The sequence below is a fragment of the Condylura cristata genome, unplaced genomic scaffold (assembly GCF_000260355.1).
Source record: "Condylura cristata isolate star-nosed mole 26May11 unplaced genomic scaffold, ConCri1.0 scaffold00025, whole genome shotgun sequence".
NCBI classification, from domain to species: domain Eukaryota; kingdom Metazoa; phylum Chordata; class Mammalia; order Eulipotyphla; family Talpidae; genus Condylura; species Condylura cristata.
The window spans coordinates 7,211,384-7,228,177 of NW_004567126.1; the positions used below are offsets into that span (position 1 = coordinate 7,211,384).

Sequence of the window (16,794 nt, forward strand, 5' to 3'; positions counted from 1 at the left end):
TGGAGGGTGCCTTAGTTCATTTGCAGTCTTCCGCCCAGCATGCCTCTCTAGAACACATCACTTGGGGGTGTTTCTAGGTGAGCTGTTGCTTACTTTTCAAATCCCAGTGTGCTCACTGCCCTGAGAAATCCTAACAGATCAGCTACATTAAAAAATGAGGACAAACTCACTGCTTTTTTTCTTGAATGACCTAACATCTGCATGTGGCAGTCTGCTACCAGTACTGTTTTTGAAGAGAAAGTTCTACTTTTTATTAAGTGTTAGAAGATAATACTGTACCTTCTGTGACAGGGTGCTACAAGTTTAGAAATAATACCAGCTACTGGCCACGAAAACCCCACAGTGCCTCTTGCCATGAGGCTGCCCTCCACACCGCGGTCCAGCACCAGTCACGCACCCACTGTGCCGCCTGCACTAGAGACCGGCTCCATGAAGAGGTTACTGCCCAAAGCCAGGTATGGGGCCGCTGACTCAGGAACAGGCTCACCCTCCCACCATGGGCTCAGAGGCATCCGCACCGTTCCCATTGGCTGTTCTCAGGATGTTCCCACGGGGCCCCCGAGACTTCCTTCCAAGATCCTCTCCACTAGAACTGACTCAAGTTAGCTGAGGGGTACACTTGAAAGAAAGTGGCTAGTCCTTCCAGTGTTTCATTTCCTTGCTTTCGTTACAGGGCAACCCAATGAGAACTGGGTACCTGTCTGTGGGTCCTCACACACACTTAAAATTCAGTTGTATTGCAGGCCCACACAAAAAGGGTCAATAATGGGTTTATTTACAAAGGGGAAAGGAAAAGGTACAACCAAAGGGAAAGAGAAAGAGAGATACAAGTTAAGTAGAACATCCTACCAGCTCCACTGACTTGGAACTCCAATACACTGAGAGGTCGTCAAGAGTCAAACAACCAGCCACACGGTCCAGAGAGAGAGCAAGTCTCACATCACTCCCTTATATCTCCCCAAAAGTCCCAGAATGCCCACTTAGCTCTGCCCTTGGGTCCTTGCAGTTCTCTCCATGGTATTGCTGGGAGTTACAGTTTCCAGTCTCTGGAGTAGGGGGTGAAGTAAGGGGTGGAGTCCACAAAACTGTGCAGAGTTCTTTCAGGCCATCCTGTCCTCCTAACAGTTTCTGCATGTTTGGCCTCTTCTCCTCAGACCCATGTCCCTGAGTACCATAGCCATCCTGAATTCTGTCAAAAAAGCTGTGGAGTCAAAGAGCAAGCACCAGAGTCGGAGCTTAGGAGTACTGCCTTTCGCTTTAAGTTCTGGAAGCCCAGATAAAGCGCACAATCGTGGTAAGCTCGAGAAGGTTCCAAGAGGCTATGGAACTTCTCCGTTCTCCATCTTAGACACAGCGCAGTGTACAGGTCAGAACACAGAAAACACCCCCTCATTTCTTCTCACGTTTCAATTTTCTTTAAAGCAAATTAACATTAATTGGGGGCTTTCGATTATAGGTTATAAAAAGAATGCATATTTATGACAAACACTTTGGAAAATAAAGTGAAATAGAAAAACTCAAAGCAGTGAAGTTACTCTTCTAGGCTTACTCCTCATATACATGTTTGGTTTTATTCACAAAATGTGATCTTAGTGTGCATTGTTTTATAACCTACTTCTCACCCACAATTACAGTAATATACTGTGATTTTGCAATGAAATGTTCTTCCAAAACTTTGCTGCCAGAGGCTTGTAGAATGTCTAGCTTGTGGAAGTGCCATAATAATTAGTGCTCTGTTCTTACATGTAAGTGCTTTTCAGGTGTTTGAAATAATATCACAAGTAAACATCCTTGTGCATAGATATAGGTTGCATGGAGGGTTAGGTTTAATTTTCAGCACTTGGAGGCCATGAATTTTTTTTTCTATTTTTTATGCATTAAACTGCCCTCTCGTTCCCTCCACATGGAATCCCCATGACGCAGGAGGGTCTGTTCTCCTTCTTAGAAACACTGGCTTTTTAATTTCCCGTTTTCTTGGTTGATCTTTAAAAACTGAAAACTGTAATGGTTTTAATTTCTATTTCAATCTAAATGAAAATGGATGTTGTTTCTCTAGTTTGGCATTTATTTGTATCTTTCCGAACTGCTGCTTTACAAAACACCTGACTGGAGCACTAACTTGCCCATTGTCTCCCAGCATCTTCATACAGCTTAGAGCAAGAGTCCAATGGAGCAATTGACCACGTGACCAAACGAGCCATCAGCACTCCTGAGAGTAAGTAAGGATAAGGGACAAGCTGGCTTCTGCATGGTCTCCTGCAGTCACTGTGTATCTGCTGCACTTACTGGAGGGAAGTTCTTTGGCTGGGTAAGAGCTGTGGTGGCGGGCAACAGTGTCCCACAGCGTTTCTCAGCCTGAACAAAACTTAGTACAGTGACCCACCAGCTCAGTGTCAAGTGCTCTTCCTAGTGCTTTGCCTGTATTCGCGGTGAAGCTCGCAGCTGCCCTGCAGGCATTCTTATTTCGTAGGTAGGGAAGCAGGCACGAGGCTGAGGGGAGCTTCTAGGCAGTGCTATTCCTGCCATTCTAGACTCTCGAGCACCCCAGATTGCCCTTGTGCTCAGCCAGCGCTCAGCCTTCAGCGCTGCAGGAGCCTTGTGCACTGTGGCGGTCAACCCCACACACACTGGCATATGGAGGGCTGTGCCATGCTGAGTAGGCCCTGTGTCTGCTTGGGCCTGTTAATGTGACTTTTTCCTAATTTCCTAGTCCTTCCTTTGATTTCAAACTAGAGGGATATTAGAAATAGAGTACTCCCATTGCTTTGTTTTATAGTTTTTTTCCTCAGACTCTATAATCATTGTTTTGAGAAAATTATACTATGGAGACACTGTGCTGCCCAAAATCTGCAGTGTGGTTTGCAAAGTCCCACCCAGCATGTCTCTGCAGGTGCTGGGCACTAGCCACCTTCACCTTCCTGAGCACCCAGCACAGCCTGGGCTCTTAGAGGCCCCTTCTTGCCGCCTGTGGGGACAGACCCTCCCTGGCCTTCACCCCTCTCAGCAGCACTCACTTCAGAGTAACTCGCTGACCTTGCTTTCCATTCAAAAGCTGTTGTGCTCTTTCTAGGTTTTCTGATGTCTCACTTCTGTGTTCCCTCCAGTACCTCTCTCAGTGCCAAACTCAGGCCTCATAGTCAGATGAGAACAGTGTGGGGAGCACACTTGCAGGGAGCAGCGGAGTGAAGTACAGCTTGCTGCACGCCCGCCGTGTTCTAGCTCTTTGGGGTTCTGTGAGCTCTTAGAATAGGTACTAGGTTATAGGTTGTTACCCAGGTTGCCCCTTGTAAGGGAGGTGAGTGGATGAACCTGACTTCACCTCTCCTCAGATGACATCTGAATCCTGACCTTTTGCCATTAAAAGCAGTGGATAACTTGGGGTTTCTGTTGAACAGATGTAACGTCACGTATGTCAAAAAATTCAACCTCTCACATTTTCCACATTGTGTTCATGGCTCGGGGCTACGACAGAGTTTTAGGTACCCCGTGTGAAGAAATGGGGAGGCTGCATTGTGTCTGTTTCATGTGTCCTCTTGAGCCCAGTTTGTTTCCCAGCAGCATGCGCTCCCCAGGGTGAGCCCTGGCCCCGCCCTGCGCTGCCTGAATCTGCTTGTGGGGAGCTGTCTTTGCAGTGAAAATAAGGCTGCATATGCCCACCGATCAACAGTGTATTTTTTCTTTCTGTAGGCTCTTGAATGTAAAATTCCTGGGGAGCTCTCCTTATTCTGAACCAAGAGGAAGTAATTGAGGAAGGGTTTCCTGTTAGCTCTGCTTCTGGGAAAAATATTAGAGAATTTAAAAACACTCAGCTCTTTTTCTCGATGGTTTATAAACACATTCTGTTGACCACGCTATGTTTAGGTAGGTGACTGTCGAAGAATGGTCTCAATTCTACAAAGCCAGGAAGAAAAATGCCCCACTCGTTGGGCACCGCAGTGATACTGAGTATGAGCAGAGTAGCCTTGCTAAGTGGAAATGGGTACTTTGCAGAGCTACATTTTAAGTGAGGTCTCTAAGCGGGACCTTCTCACTGGAATGCAAGCAGCAACAAGGCAGTGCCTTTCGCTGTAAGTGCTCAGACGCTTCTGTGAAGGTTGAAGACATTTTACCTGGATGTGCACAGGCTTCCAGACAGAAAAAGGAATGTGTGAAACCAGGGAATTTCACTGCCATCCAAGGAGCACTCCCAGAAGCAGGGCTGAGCTGAACTGAGCTGTCTGAAAGGCAGTGTTGAAAGTAGTCTCTTGAGTACCTCCCAGCTCTGGTGACGCCGAGGAGCAAAGTACAGGCGGTAACCCCACGGCAGTGTCATAGAAGCAAGGGCAGGAGCGGAGCCCCCACTCCACAGGCATTGTTGTAGGAGGGACAGCACAGACCACAGCCGCTGCTTGGGGCTGAGCTCTGTGGTGACTGCAGCTCATGTGAAATAGGAGGGACAGACGGGGGGCACAGGTTGGGGCGACACTGGGAGCAGAGGAACGCAGGTGCAGCCAGGGCCACAGGGCAGCACCTACTGTGCGGATGTCTGTGGACAGTCAGTGGGTATTGGAGGGCCGGACTGGTCACACCAGGCTGTTGGCCCCGAGGCTGGACTCCAGGTCTCCCTTTCAACACTGCGCCTTCACACTGCTTGTGCAGGGCAGTCTGTCTCTCTGGACTTCAGTGACAGACAGTGCATTTAAATTGCTAATGTCTTTTAAGCACCTACCTGTAGCAGATAGTGTTAAGGACTTAACATAAATCATCTTGTGAATCCTGATGACTTCCCTATGAGGAAGGGACATTTGAATCCCCCTTTCCAGAGAGGCTCACATGTATAGTAAGATGCAAAGTTAGAATTCAAGCCAAGTGTGATTCAGAATGTCTGCCCTTACTCTGCACTCTCCTGCCTCTTGAGGGAAGTTTGGAAAGGGAAGCCTATCATTCTGACAGGTCAAGGCTAGCGTCCCCATGAGGTGGGGTCGAAGCAAGCAGACGAGGAGACTTGGAAGATGTGCTGAGGCTGGAAGAAGCAGCTAATGGTGCCTGTGCTTCCAGCTGGCACAGACCATAGACTGGACAGGGAAAGAGAAGACACATGTTGAAGAGCAGAGGTTGAGTGGTGAGGCACCAGGGAGTCAGGCGTGATCCTGCCAGAGCTGCATGACTCAAGGGGGCGCACTGGGCTGAAACTGGCCAGGTGTGAAGGTACCAGGTGTGAAGAAATGACATCCAGGCAGTGTCTGAAGGCAGCAGGTGCGTGAGGCTAGTGGGGGCCAACAGTGTCCCAACCAGTCTGCTGCCCTGAAGTCAGGAGCTGGGACCATGGATGGGAAGGAGAAAGTTCCAGCAGAAAGGAATGTTAAGCATTTCAGAGGAGCTTATTGAACCTGAGGCCAGAGAGACACTGCATCTCATGTGGAGACTGAAGGCCTATAGCTGACCTCACCTGGGTGATGGGTGCAGTGCTTTCTTCTGCCAGCTTTTCATTAACCATGTTGTGTCCCCTTGCCAGAGACCATCAATGATGTCACATTTGGAGCAGGGGTCAGCTACATCGCCACTCCACCAACTCCTTTTGCTGGCAAAGGCAAGTTCTCAGTCCCCTACCCATCACACATATCCACCACCATTGGAGCTCTGGAATGCCTGAATTTGTGTTTGATTCCCTTTCAGAAAAAATGGAAGCCCAGAATCAAGGGAATGACATTTTATGCTTATCACTGCCTGATAAACAGTAAGTTTACTGAGTTCTTTTTGAGGTAGATGTTTGCATCAGGTTTTTTTCTTTTAGCTCCAGAACAAGCGTATCTTTTCTTTCCCCTAGGCCTCCACAGCCACAGCAGTGGAATGTGAAGTCTCCAGCCAGGAATAAAGACAACCCAGCCTCCAGCAGGAGATCGCTCCGAAAGACTCCCCTGAAAACAGCCAACTAAAACAGTCCATTCCAGGGAGTGTCTGGAAGGCAGGAGCCGTAAGAAACCACCTTGTTGCCTGTATGTGGAAAGGCAGGGTTCACTTCCCTCACATCCCTAGGTTGGGGTGCTTTCATTATACCAGCACTTTCCTGGATTCCAGCACTCTCACTGACTCACCTGTGTAGCTGGCCAGCCCTTTAAATGTCTTTAATGAACTATATGGTAAAGCATTGTAAAATAATAGAGAAATGCCTTAGCTATTTAATAATCTAACTTTACCCCTCTGAAAATGCTGAATCCACCTGTGAGCTGAATCCTTAAGGAAGACAGTGCATCGGCTTTCTTTTCTATAAACCAAGTGTGTTTGCTGGCTTGAGTTCCTGTTAGTACAGTTTCTCATATATAATAATAAGATTTGATTGTAATATTTTTTCTATTATTTATAAATTGCAGATTTTTTAAAAAAATGTACAGCTTTCTAAAATGTAATAATAAAGGTTAAGCATAAATACAGCCTTCTGATAGTCAATAGAATTTCTCTATTTTCAGAACAGTGCCTTTATTGGTAGTAATTTTAGTTAAACAAGCATTTAATACAATCAGATCTTTCCTATTAGGAAAAAAAATGATTGTTTGTCTTTAAGGACTGTTGGTTTCCTAACAGGCCTTCATCTTCATACATAACGTAATGCTGCTTACAGAGAAGGTGCTTCGTGCCACTTACCCAGCGTGCCCTAACGCTGACATTTAAGGGGGGTGACCTCTGGCTCTGCTCTGGCACCAACAGGTAACCTTTAAACACTTGTGTTTTATGTTCTGTCCAATAATGACCAGAAACTCTACTGGTCCATTCTTAATCACTGTTCTACAGACATTAAAGTTCTTAATATATCATGTGGGCTGAAGTAGGGAAGGGGGAGTGTATCATGACCCACCCCCACAGCTCTCCCACTAGGAACCAGGCCCTGGCCTTGCCAGCAGACTCCCAGACTGCTCCGCAGTGCTGGTAAATGACGACAGCAGTCTCTTTAAACCTGGGCAGTGGCAGGGCCATTTGCCTAATGAAATGCTAGAAGAAGCCGCTAAACATAACGTAAACACAAATGAGAAAAATGAGGCAAAGCTGATTTTTTTTTGTTAAAGCTTTTTATAAATGAGGTTTAACGAATACCAACTTACAAGTGTTAGTACAAACGAGTAACATCTATGTACAGCACAGCCACACCTAAGGCCACTGCAGCCTTGTGTAGGTCTCGAGTCTTCAGTCACATTCACATCTTGAAACACACAAATGCTCTACATTTTACAGTGATAGGCGACTACTTCCCAGTCCCCCTGCCCACTTCTCTACCATCAGACCCAGTTCACAGAGCACGAGGGTGGAAGGTTTTCCGGTGTAAGAGGGAAGTGGTTAAGGCCACTCTACCACTAAGACAACCAAGGGAACCTACGGTGATGTTCCCCGACAACTAAAGGAGGGGTGGGAGCTACCCCTTCTACTCAGGGTAGTTAAAGATGAAAGGACAGTCTTAATTCTGAGCATTCTTGACACAGAGGCAGACAGCTGGGCACACTAAGCAATTACAAAGAGTTGCCCGCTGTTTCTCCCAAATACCCCATGGCAGCGTATTTCACATAACATGAAAAAAAAAGTCAACATAAGTCAAGTATCCAATTTAAAAAAACTCAAAATATAAAAAATTAAGACACTGAAAGTGTAATTCCGAGATGACTACATTCTACTTAAAAACCATCCTTAAGCACACAGTGGGGCTGAAGGTGCTCCTTTCAGATGCTTCTGGCCTCACATCATGAGTTCCACACAGCCTTGTATCTGAGGCAAAGAGCATCTGCTCTAAAGAACAAAGGCTTTTGGATAACGTTTCTAATGTCTCCCACAAAGGGAGCAATGTCTTGAGAAGGTAAAAATGTTAAAAACAAAAAATTAGGAAAGTATCTTTGATTTGAATGTTTTACTTTCCTCGCCGTCAGGCTTTCTGCCCTGGCTGCACTGATAGTCTTCAAAAGGCTGGTCTCGCTGCCCCACAAAATGGCTTACTGCCGAAAGAGACAAGACCTGCAGTGTCTCAGAGCTTTCTTCGTAGCGCAGAAGAATAAAGAAATCATTTTCCTTAAAAAATATTACTGGAATTGGCAATATTTCAAAACTGCCTTTGGCTCATGACAGTCTTACAAACTACACAGATGTAATAAGTAAAATGAATTTAAAAACCAAAGAGCAGTAGCTGCGCTGTTCGACAAGCCATCCACCTGAAAAAGCTCTGGCCTGGGAGACGCCACACAGAGCATCCCTGCCTCACCTGAAGTGCCCACGTTAGAGCTGGACAGGCTGAGCTGAGCCCTTGTCGCATGTGGGTAACAACGCTTACTTAAAGCAAACCGGCACGCAGCCCTGCATGGAAGCGCCCAAGGTGGATGTGCGAGCAGCCTCAGAATTTAGCCTCAGCATCATTTGGGACCGGTGGAGACGGCCCTACGGAGGAGCTGATGACCAGGTATACAGTCACGTGTCTAAACTTCTGGGTCACCTTGGACATGTGTAGTTTGTTTTGTCTAACCTAAGAGCTTCTGTTTCTTTTGGAGAGATGGCACATACTTCAACATGACTCAAGTAGAGTATTTTTAAAGTTTCCTCAGGAATAATGGTTGATGTACAGATAACATAAGTTCTCATGTGGGGAAAAAGGAATGTTCCAATAAGCCTTCTTGAGACAATTCCTTGGGTTAATTATTGGTATTTTCCAATTAGCACAAATAACTTGGACTCGTACTGTAAGCTGAACTTTAAAAAAAATAGGTTATTTAACATTGTATGACAACATATTTACAGTTTAAATAGAAATTCCTTTTCAATAATCAAAATACATCTTTAGCAAAAATTTAGAATGTAAAATTTTATAAAATAAACACCCATAGAAAAATCAGAACATTATTTCAGTACCATTTCAGAGTTAGCTTTAAATAGTGGAACCTTCCACTAGACAAGAAGGATTCCTACAGGTAAGAAGATCCCTTCTTCAAACAAGCAATTTACCTTACTGATTTTGGTTGCTTTTATAAAATACTGATCCAAAAATATTTTCCAAGATGGACCCTACAGAGTTTTTCAGGAGAAAAGGACACAGTGCTCTCTGGGCCACCACACAAGGCCACGGCACAACAAGCCTTTTCCGGATCACTTGGTGGTTCAACAGACTGGACCTGCAGGGTTCCACGCTGTGACGCGTTTCCCAGCCCTGCACAGCTACCCCGACTCCCCACAGGGGCTCGTGCGGCTGCTGCCGGCGAGTGCCAAGAGCCCTGGCCTCGCACTACCCAGCCCCACAGCTGAGCAGGAGCTGCACAATCCCCAACACCGGCGGCAAGTCGGGCCAGAGAGAACCTAGGAACTCATTCCGTTTCGTGTCGTGAAGACCATGTCCATCTTGAGGAAAATTTTTATTTATGTGGCTTGTTAAAAAGTAAGAAAGGAGTAGCAGTCAACTTTGGCCAAAACAAAAAGCTTTTGCATGAGTGTCTAGCTCCGTCCAAGTGCACTTTGCTCCCGCTGCTCTTGTGGCAGTTTCTGTAGAGGTATTTGCATGTGCTCTCTTGGTCACACCATCCAGTATCAGATCACAAATGAGGACTTGTGTCTGAAGTCACCCTGCAAGGCCAACACAAGTTAAACTCGGCCATTCCCTATCATCCAGGCACAGTAGAAAGGGAAAGTGGAGGGCAAGTCCCTGAAGAAGACACATACAGCACAAAACACAACTTGCAAGCTGAATGCCACGTATGCACACATACTACTATGAAGGATTAAAGAATTCGGGGTCTGGAAGATAATGCAGACATCTTAATTTTCAGAGGGCACCCCAGGGTTTCCAAGTAGGAATGTCGTGTCCCCCGCTGGGAATTTTAAATCTAGGTTTCCTAAATGCTGTCTGCTCTGGTCTCTCATACCTTACCTCCTCATCTGTCCTGATGTAGTTAACTCCATCTGGCTTCCCTGGGTTCTTGTAACTGAAACAAGGAAAGAATGGTTCAGGAACTTGTCACCACATCAATTCCAACCTGAACTTTGCAGTTTCCCCTGAAGACAGGCTCACCTTTCCCCATTCTGTTTGTTGTTGATGAAGTAACCACGCCGGTAGGCACAGCAGATGCCCACTGTTATCAGTGCCAGGACGACAACGACAACCAGGACTCCCCCAATAATCCCACCAATGTTCAGGTCATCTGGAGAAAAGGAGATTTGAGGGAGAAGATACCACCTAATTTCATACAACACCCTGACCCTGTAGGGTCTCCTGTCTTACTCTATCCTCCCACTGCTCCCTCATGCCTACCTCAGTCCGAGAGCAAGATGAGAATGCAAACTCTGGCTTAAACATTCAGATCCCAGATTGTAAAAAGTATTGCGATGTCTACATACTTGAAAAGCTTCTGCTTCACACTTTAGTAAAAGCCGGGCTGGTATTGTATAAAAGCCTTAAAAACCTTCTGGCTAAATCTCTGAGAATATTATTAGTAGATGAAATGGTTACATGATAGAATTTAGATGCCAGGGGGAAAAGTAATCCTTATTTCCAGGGCTTCCGTTTGCTGCAGATTATTTGGAAAGGAGAGCTAGTTTCAAGCATATTTAAATATAAAGTGAAAATGACCTTTCACCCTGTCAGCTTTCTAGTCTTGGCTCTGAAGGTCCTTCTCAAGAGACCCCCTTGACAAACCTAGTTCTCCTTTTGGGACACTGGGCAGAAGTAGTGGTCACCTTCAGTGTGGGGACTTACTTCCTTTATACAAATACAAATCAAAAAACTTGTATTCATATTTTTCCTTTTCTTACAGTGGCTCTCAAATATGAGTATATGTTTAAAAATTGAAGGTTTGATTTTAAAATGCCAATTCCCAAGTTCTATCTTAAGAATCGATAGGTCTGAGGCAAAACCCAAGAACCTCCCTCCTACCCTACAGCAGAGTTACCGAAATTTGACAGGTCACAGGAATGTTGTTTTATCCATCGGGCTCCCAGACCACCCAGAGGGTTGAGTTCATACATATGGCCTGGTGCCTGGGACCTGGATGTGAAACAATGGGCCCAGAGGGGTCTCGGCTCAAGTACGTGTGGGAAGCTCTGCTCCAGTAGGGCCGCACACAGGGAGGGAACGACTTCGCTTCCCTCAGGGAGCCTGACCCGTACCATCTGGCCACCTTGCCCTCAACACCTCCCTTTAGCCCCAAAACAGCATCACAGCACAGGAAAATTGTTGGGGCTAAAACTTGTTTTAGCTTAATGCAAAATGGCTAGAACTGGAAGAATTTCTAGAGACTTCCCGTGACCTTATATTACAATATAAATAATTACATTATGATTATTAAACCTATTCAAAAGATACTGATTAGCAGTTTCCAACAGCAATCATCTCCAGAAAGTCCATTTTAGTCATTAGCTTTTACTCAATTTTTTTTTCATCTTTCCTTTCAATGTACCCAAATGGATGTGGTGAATCTAGCCTGCCCTCGAAGAAAGCTGACCCTTGGCAGAACAGCTGTCTAAACTGATGGTGTGACAGTAAATTCACATGCTAGGCACTACTGCCAGATGCAACTGTTTCCAAAAGTGACTCACAGACTTCCATCTGCTGCTCTTCACACCTGGCGGAGCCAGCGTCGTTGGAGGCGATACAGTAGTACTGCCCGGAGTCATCCTTGTGAACAGCACTGAAGACCTGTCTCGGGAAACCACAATCATGACAACAGGCCGGGCTGTCCCTCTGCCCCACGCTGCCCAGAACATGGTAAATGCTCATTTGCTCTTGGTTTCTTTTCAGCATTCTGGTCACTACCCAGCATTCTTCTAACTCTGGATACTCCTGCCTGATGTCTCCATAAAGGGGGATCTCACTGTTGAGGGTTGTCAAAGCAAAGCAATGTGCAGAAGGAGATGCTGAGTTTTACTTTATGCAGAAAAAGGGACTGTGGTAAAGACTCTCCCCAGCAACAGAAACACAGACACCTTGACAACTGGCTCAGTCCTGCCATTAGATACTCCACTGATCAGGACACGGGGGAGCTGGGGGGAGGGCGCAGGTGCTAGCTGTCCCCTGCGTGTGACCTCTCATTTTTTCCCCCCGATCCCCATTTCCCACACTACAGGGTCCCTCTATAGCAAACTCCAGGCACATATTATCTGTAAATACTTCAGAGGGTATTTCCAGAAAAGATTTTACTTTCAAAAAAGAAAACCTCTTACTATAATATCCTTGCCATGTTATAGCAATTAATAATTCCTTAAATCCAACATCCAAGTCAGTAACCAAATTTCCCTGTCTTGTGACTTTCACAGTTGGTTATTGAAATCAAGGCCCTAAAGACATGCACCGATTCCATCCCTCCTTCAGTTGCTTTTACTGTACAGGTTCCCTTCCTTCATTTAGGTGATGACGGCCCTTTTATAGAACCTCTGGCACTGACTTGGAGCTCCCATCTCAAGTTTCACGGAGTCTCCTAATCAATGCTCTTTCCACAATAATACCCTTTGCCCCAACAAAGGCACTTCCACCCCCACCTCTGAGGAGATCTTACCAGAGTGCCTGTTTGAGAGTTTAAGAGGAATGAGGAATTCCGAAATCTGGGATTGGCTCTGGAATCTGTTGGCAGTGGTATGTTGTTGCGGTACCAGCTGTAGTGTGGCCGGGGGCGGCCTTCACCCTCTTGGCAGTGCAGCGTCGCCGCCTTGCCTACGGGAACAGCCTTCGGCACTCTGCACAGGGGAGGCACTGGCTTCACTGCAGGAGAAACATGCTGGAGTTTAAAATGGCTCTGTGGTTCTACTACAGTAAGTATAAGAAGAAGTTCATGCCCAAACAGGAAGCCAGCTTGAGGAAGAGGATGTCTTACCCCACTGTCACCGTGACCCACCTGCAGCACCCCCTCAAATCCTACAATGCCTCCACCTTCCTGAGCATCACTCCCACAGCTGGTGGACCCAGACTCGGCGGTCCCAGCTCTGGAAAGCTCTCCCCTCCCTAACTCATGTGACACCCTCTCAGATGTAGCTCTAAAAGGAACCAAAAGGAGGGTTGATTTTCTTTATTCTATAGACAGACTCTTGAGGCCTGAAAGGAATGCACCATGTTTTAACATCAAATGAGCTCCTACCTTGCACAGTTAATTCAATGACTATCTCATCAATTTCTTTGCGGTCATTTCGAGCAACCACCTCACAGCGATAAAGGGCTGAGTCTTTTCGGGTCACATTCCAGATCTTCAGAGAGGTTTTCCCCAATATTTCTGCACGACCTGCCAAGTCTCCTATAGAAAAGAAGACACGAGTGCTTAAAGACTCTTTAGGCCCTTTAAAGATAGTTACTACTTAAATTGGCTCCTGGGGCCAGTATTTGATGCCTGGTTAGACTGACTTTTATTTCTGACCTCTTCTATCTTAGTCCTCTCTAAGGACACCCAGCACCAAAATAATACCCGTATATAAGAGGACTCTTGACAAGTGTCCCTGTTTTTAAAGCAGGTACTGCTTTCCTTTTCATCACTGCCAGCAGGGATTCCCCATTAAAGAGAAAGAAGCCAGCCATAAAACGCAACCAGCATTCCCACAAACGGTGCAAGGACACTAGTATTGCCATGCAGCACAATGTCAGGCAATAAGGACCCGGCAAAATGGGGCTGCGACTGTGAAACTCTTAGGAAAAAACATAGAAATGATCACGTTGGACTGACTAGGCAATGATTTCTTAGCTGTGACACCAAAAGCACAAGCACAGAACCAAATAGTTTACTGGCTTTTGTTAGACTTTCATCAGACATCATGAATTTTTGTGCTTCAAGGAGGCAGCAAGTGAACAGACCATCCACTAACATATTTGGAAATCATGTATCTGGCCAAGTACTAGTCTCCAAAAGCCACTCCGCAGTAGACAACCTAAGTCCTGAAGGATTGGAGTAGACATTTCTCTGAAGAAAATTAACAAATGGCGTACAATCACGTGATAAGATGCTCAACATCAGACAACAGGCCAAGGCAAGTCAGGGCCACCGTGAGACCCCCTCACACCCACTAGAATGGCTAAAATCAAACACACAATTTCAAATGCCAGCAAGGACAGGGATAAAAAAGCCCCACAGGAACGTAAAGTGCTGAAGTCACTTTGGGAAATAGATGGACCGTTTCTTAAGAAAAACACAAGTACCACATGAGTGAGCACTTTATCCCCAAGAATTTGTGAAAGCTTATGTTCACACAAAAGCTTATAATATTCAGAGGATCATTATTACTAATAGAGTGAAAACATCCAAATGTACACCAACTGCTTAACAAATTTTAAAAATGGCATTATCTGCAACAGAGTATTAGTCATTCATATAAAAAGTCCTGATTTTGTTTATACAAAGTGCCCAGGTCAGGCAAGTCCACAGAGAGGGCAAGCACTTCAGCAGGCCAGGGGTTGGGGAGTGACTGCTGGTGGACACAGGCTTCTTTTTCAGCTGATGAAAATGTTCTGGGATTTGATAGGGGTGATGGCTGTACCCTTTTTGGAATCTATTAACAACCACCAAGTCACATCTACTTAACATGAAAGAGTTTTATACTAATTGAATTATAACTTGGTGAAATGTTTTAAGGATCAAAAGACATAGTAGCTCTTTCAAAGAAGCATAAAAAGTACCTAGAGAATGACAAAGGGAGGAATAAGAAAAAAATTCCACAAAACACAGAAACTACCATTAAATCTGTCAATTAGTGTTAGGGTAAGAAGAACTTAGCATAATTTACCAGAAACAGCAAAACACTTATGGCAGAGGATAAATATTCCCAAAGGCATTTTCTAATAGGGAAATTTGCTACTCAGTCGTGAGCAGATGAGAATTTCTACCATGTAAGAAAAGAGTAAGCAAAAGTCTGCTAGGGCGCTTTTGGAATAGCTGTGTGCTGAGGCAGGAGAAGTGACTGAGTAGACAGGCACTGTCCTCCAGCCCTCAGTTCCTGTGTGGTAAGTACTCTCCCGACCCTCAGTAGAGTAGCTAAGAGTAAGGGATTCAACTCCCAGAAATAGAATGTTCTTTAAGGAAAATTCCCACTTGGTTTCTCTGATGACCAAAACTGCATATATAGGATTGACTGGGAGCAGCATTAAATTGCCAGAAAAAGTGAATTTGTTATTTTAAAGGGAAGGAAATGCTCTTACCAGATAAGAGGTGAGGGAGGATGCTGGTGGGACAACTAAGCCATTCTTAAGAGCCTGTGATTCCTGATTGTAGAGAACCCAGAGCAGAAAGACTCCAAGTTTAGATTTCCACAAAATCTCTTTCCTTCCCTGAAACCTTGACTTTCCACTTCTCCGGGGACTCTAAGCACACCACTGATAACCTACCAGCACCTGTAACTCATGTTTATGCCTTCCTTCCTGTCAAGATGACGATCATCCATATCCCATGTCCTGCCACCTGTCACCCCATCCTCTTCCTCCCTCGTCACAGAAATTCCTAGTCACTCCAACCTCTCTGTACTATCTTGGCCTTAGCTCAGCCCACCAGTATTCCTGGGTTTTGTAGTTAAGTGCCACCTTTGATCTTTGTTTTGCCCACTTACAACCTCTTCTCTACAAAGCAGCTAACTCAGTTGCTAAATGTAGTCATGACCGTCGACTTTCAGTGAAGTCTCGAAATATTGTCCATTCCTGCCTGGCTTTCAGTGCTCCGGCCTTTCACTTCTCCATCCTCCTTTCACGTCCCTCTCCCTCTCGGGTCCCAGCTGTGGTGGTGAGCATGCAGTCTCTCCAACAGGCCAAGCTGCTTCTGGCTTCCACATCGTTACACACAGTGTTCTTCCTTACCCAACATCTTGCCCCATCCCACCTCTCACTGTCTCACCTGGCTTTCTTCCACCCTTCCTTCACATGTCTCTTAGGAAATGCCTTCCCAGACCACCATCCTGCTCCTACTTCATGTAATCCGAGAGCAGCCTGTGTTTACCCCTGTTGTAGCCTGGGCACTAGATCCTGCTAATGTGTCCAGCAAGTGCCTTCTCTAGGTGTTATGCCTCACAATATTAGATGCCCAGTAATTACTGGTTGGCGTCTTGCTGCTCCATATGATCCTTCTGATGAACTCATTTGTGTCATTAATGTCACGGATTATGGTAAAATGATGATCAAGAAAAATGTTTACTCTGATAACTCAAAAAGATGGGGGAAGTAGATAAATTAAGATCCTAATTAATGAAATGCCATTTGTTGGAAGGTAGGTGACTGGTACAGGGAGGTTCAGCATAAGACTGTCTGACTTTCCCGTAAGCAAAAGAAAACAGCGCCCCTGATTAGATTAGGCCAGTCAGAGACAGTCTGACCACAAGTGCAAGCTGGGACCTTGTGTACGAGAGAGGACCACAGGGTCATACCCTGAATCTTGTTGTCAAAAAACACGTAAGTGGTTTGGTCATCTTGAATCTTCTTCCACTCAATCCTTGGGTCATTTGTCTGTGAATCCGTAATGATACAGGACAATTCCACACCTAAACAGCAAAGGGAAAAAAATTACAATCAATGTGTAATAATTTTAGGTTCACTTATTAACCCAAACCCTGCTTTACATTTTTGGCCTTAATGCAGATTAAAAGTGTACCTATTACCAGGCTCAAAGAGACTTTAAGGTTATTTTTTACCCAAAAAACAATAATGATGACTAACAAGGACTTTTACAAATGCCCCCTTAACGCTCTGCTCCGACCCAAATGTCTTTCTTGTGTGAACACAAGGCCAGCAGGAATACAGGGGCGCCCCAGCCTGCGCATCAGTGCGCCGTGAGTGAGCATGCCCGGCAAGCTCCTGGCATGGTGTGAACACACACACCTCAGACAGCTGGGTCAGCTCCAAAC

General features: G+C 45.5%; 2 protein-coding genes across 3 annotated transcripts in view; one reads left to right on the plus strand and one right to left on the minus strand.

Annotated features, from left to right (window-relative positions):
* Window positions 1-6,359, plus strand: part of NCAPD3 (non-SMC condensin II complex, subunit D3) — a 60,295-nt gene extending 53,936 nt beyond the window's left edge. For both annotated transcript variants that reach the window (XM_012729967.1, XM_012729968.1), the window contains exons 30-35: window positions 292-455; window positions 1,155-1,366; window positions 2,138-2,215; window positions 5,495-5,569; window positions 5,656-5,716; window positions 5,807-6,359. In XM_012729967.1, coding sequence (XP_012585421.1) covers window positions 292-455; window positions 1,155-1,366; window positions 2,138-2,215; window positions 5,495-5,569; window positions 5,656-5,716; window positions 5,807-5,915 — 699 coding nt within the window. In that variant the 3' untranslated portion in view covers window positions 5,916-6,359. The remainder of the gene's footprint in view (window positions 1-291; window positions 456-1,154; window positions 1,367-2,137; window positions 2,216-5,494; window positions 5,570-5,655; window positions 5,717-5,806) is intronic.
* A 2,115-nt stretch (window positions 6,360-8,474) lies between these two features.
* JAM3 (junctional adhesion molecule 3) overlaps window positions 8,475-16,794 on the minus strand; it is a 59,656-nt gene continuing 51,336 nt past the window's right edge. Inside the window, exons 3-9 of the mRNA XM_004689082.2 lie at window positions 16,318-16,431; window positions 13,065-13,217; window positions 12,489-12,691; window positions 11,533-11,632; window positions 10,010-10,139; window positions 9,869-9,923; window positions 8,475-9,564 (exon numbers count right to left, since the gene is read on the minus strand). Of these exons, the coding sequence (XP_004689139.1) occupies window positions 9,529-9,564; window positions 9,869-9,923; window positions 10,010-10,139; window positions 11,533-11,632; window positions 12,489-12,691; window positions 13,065-13,217; window positions 16,318-16,431 (791 nt within the window). The 3' untranslated portion in view covers window positions 8,475-9,528. The remainder of the gene's footprint in view (window positions 9,565-9,868; window positions 9,924-10,009; window positions 10,140-11,532; window positions 11,633-12,488; window positions 12,692-13,064; window positions 13,218-16,317; window positions 16,432-16,794) is intronic.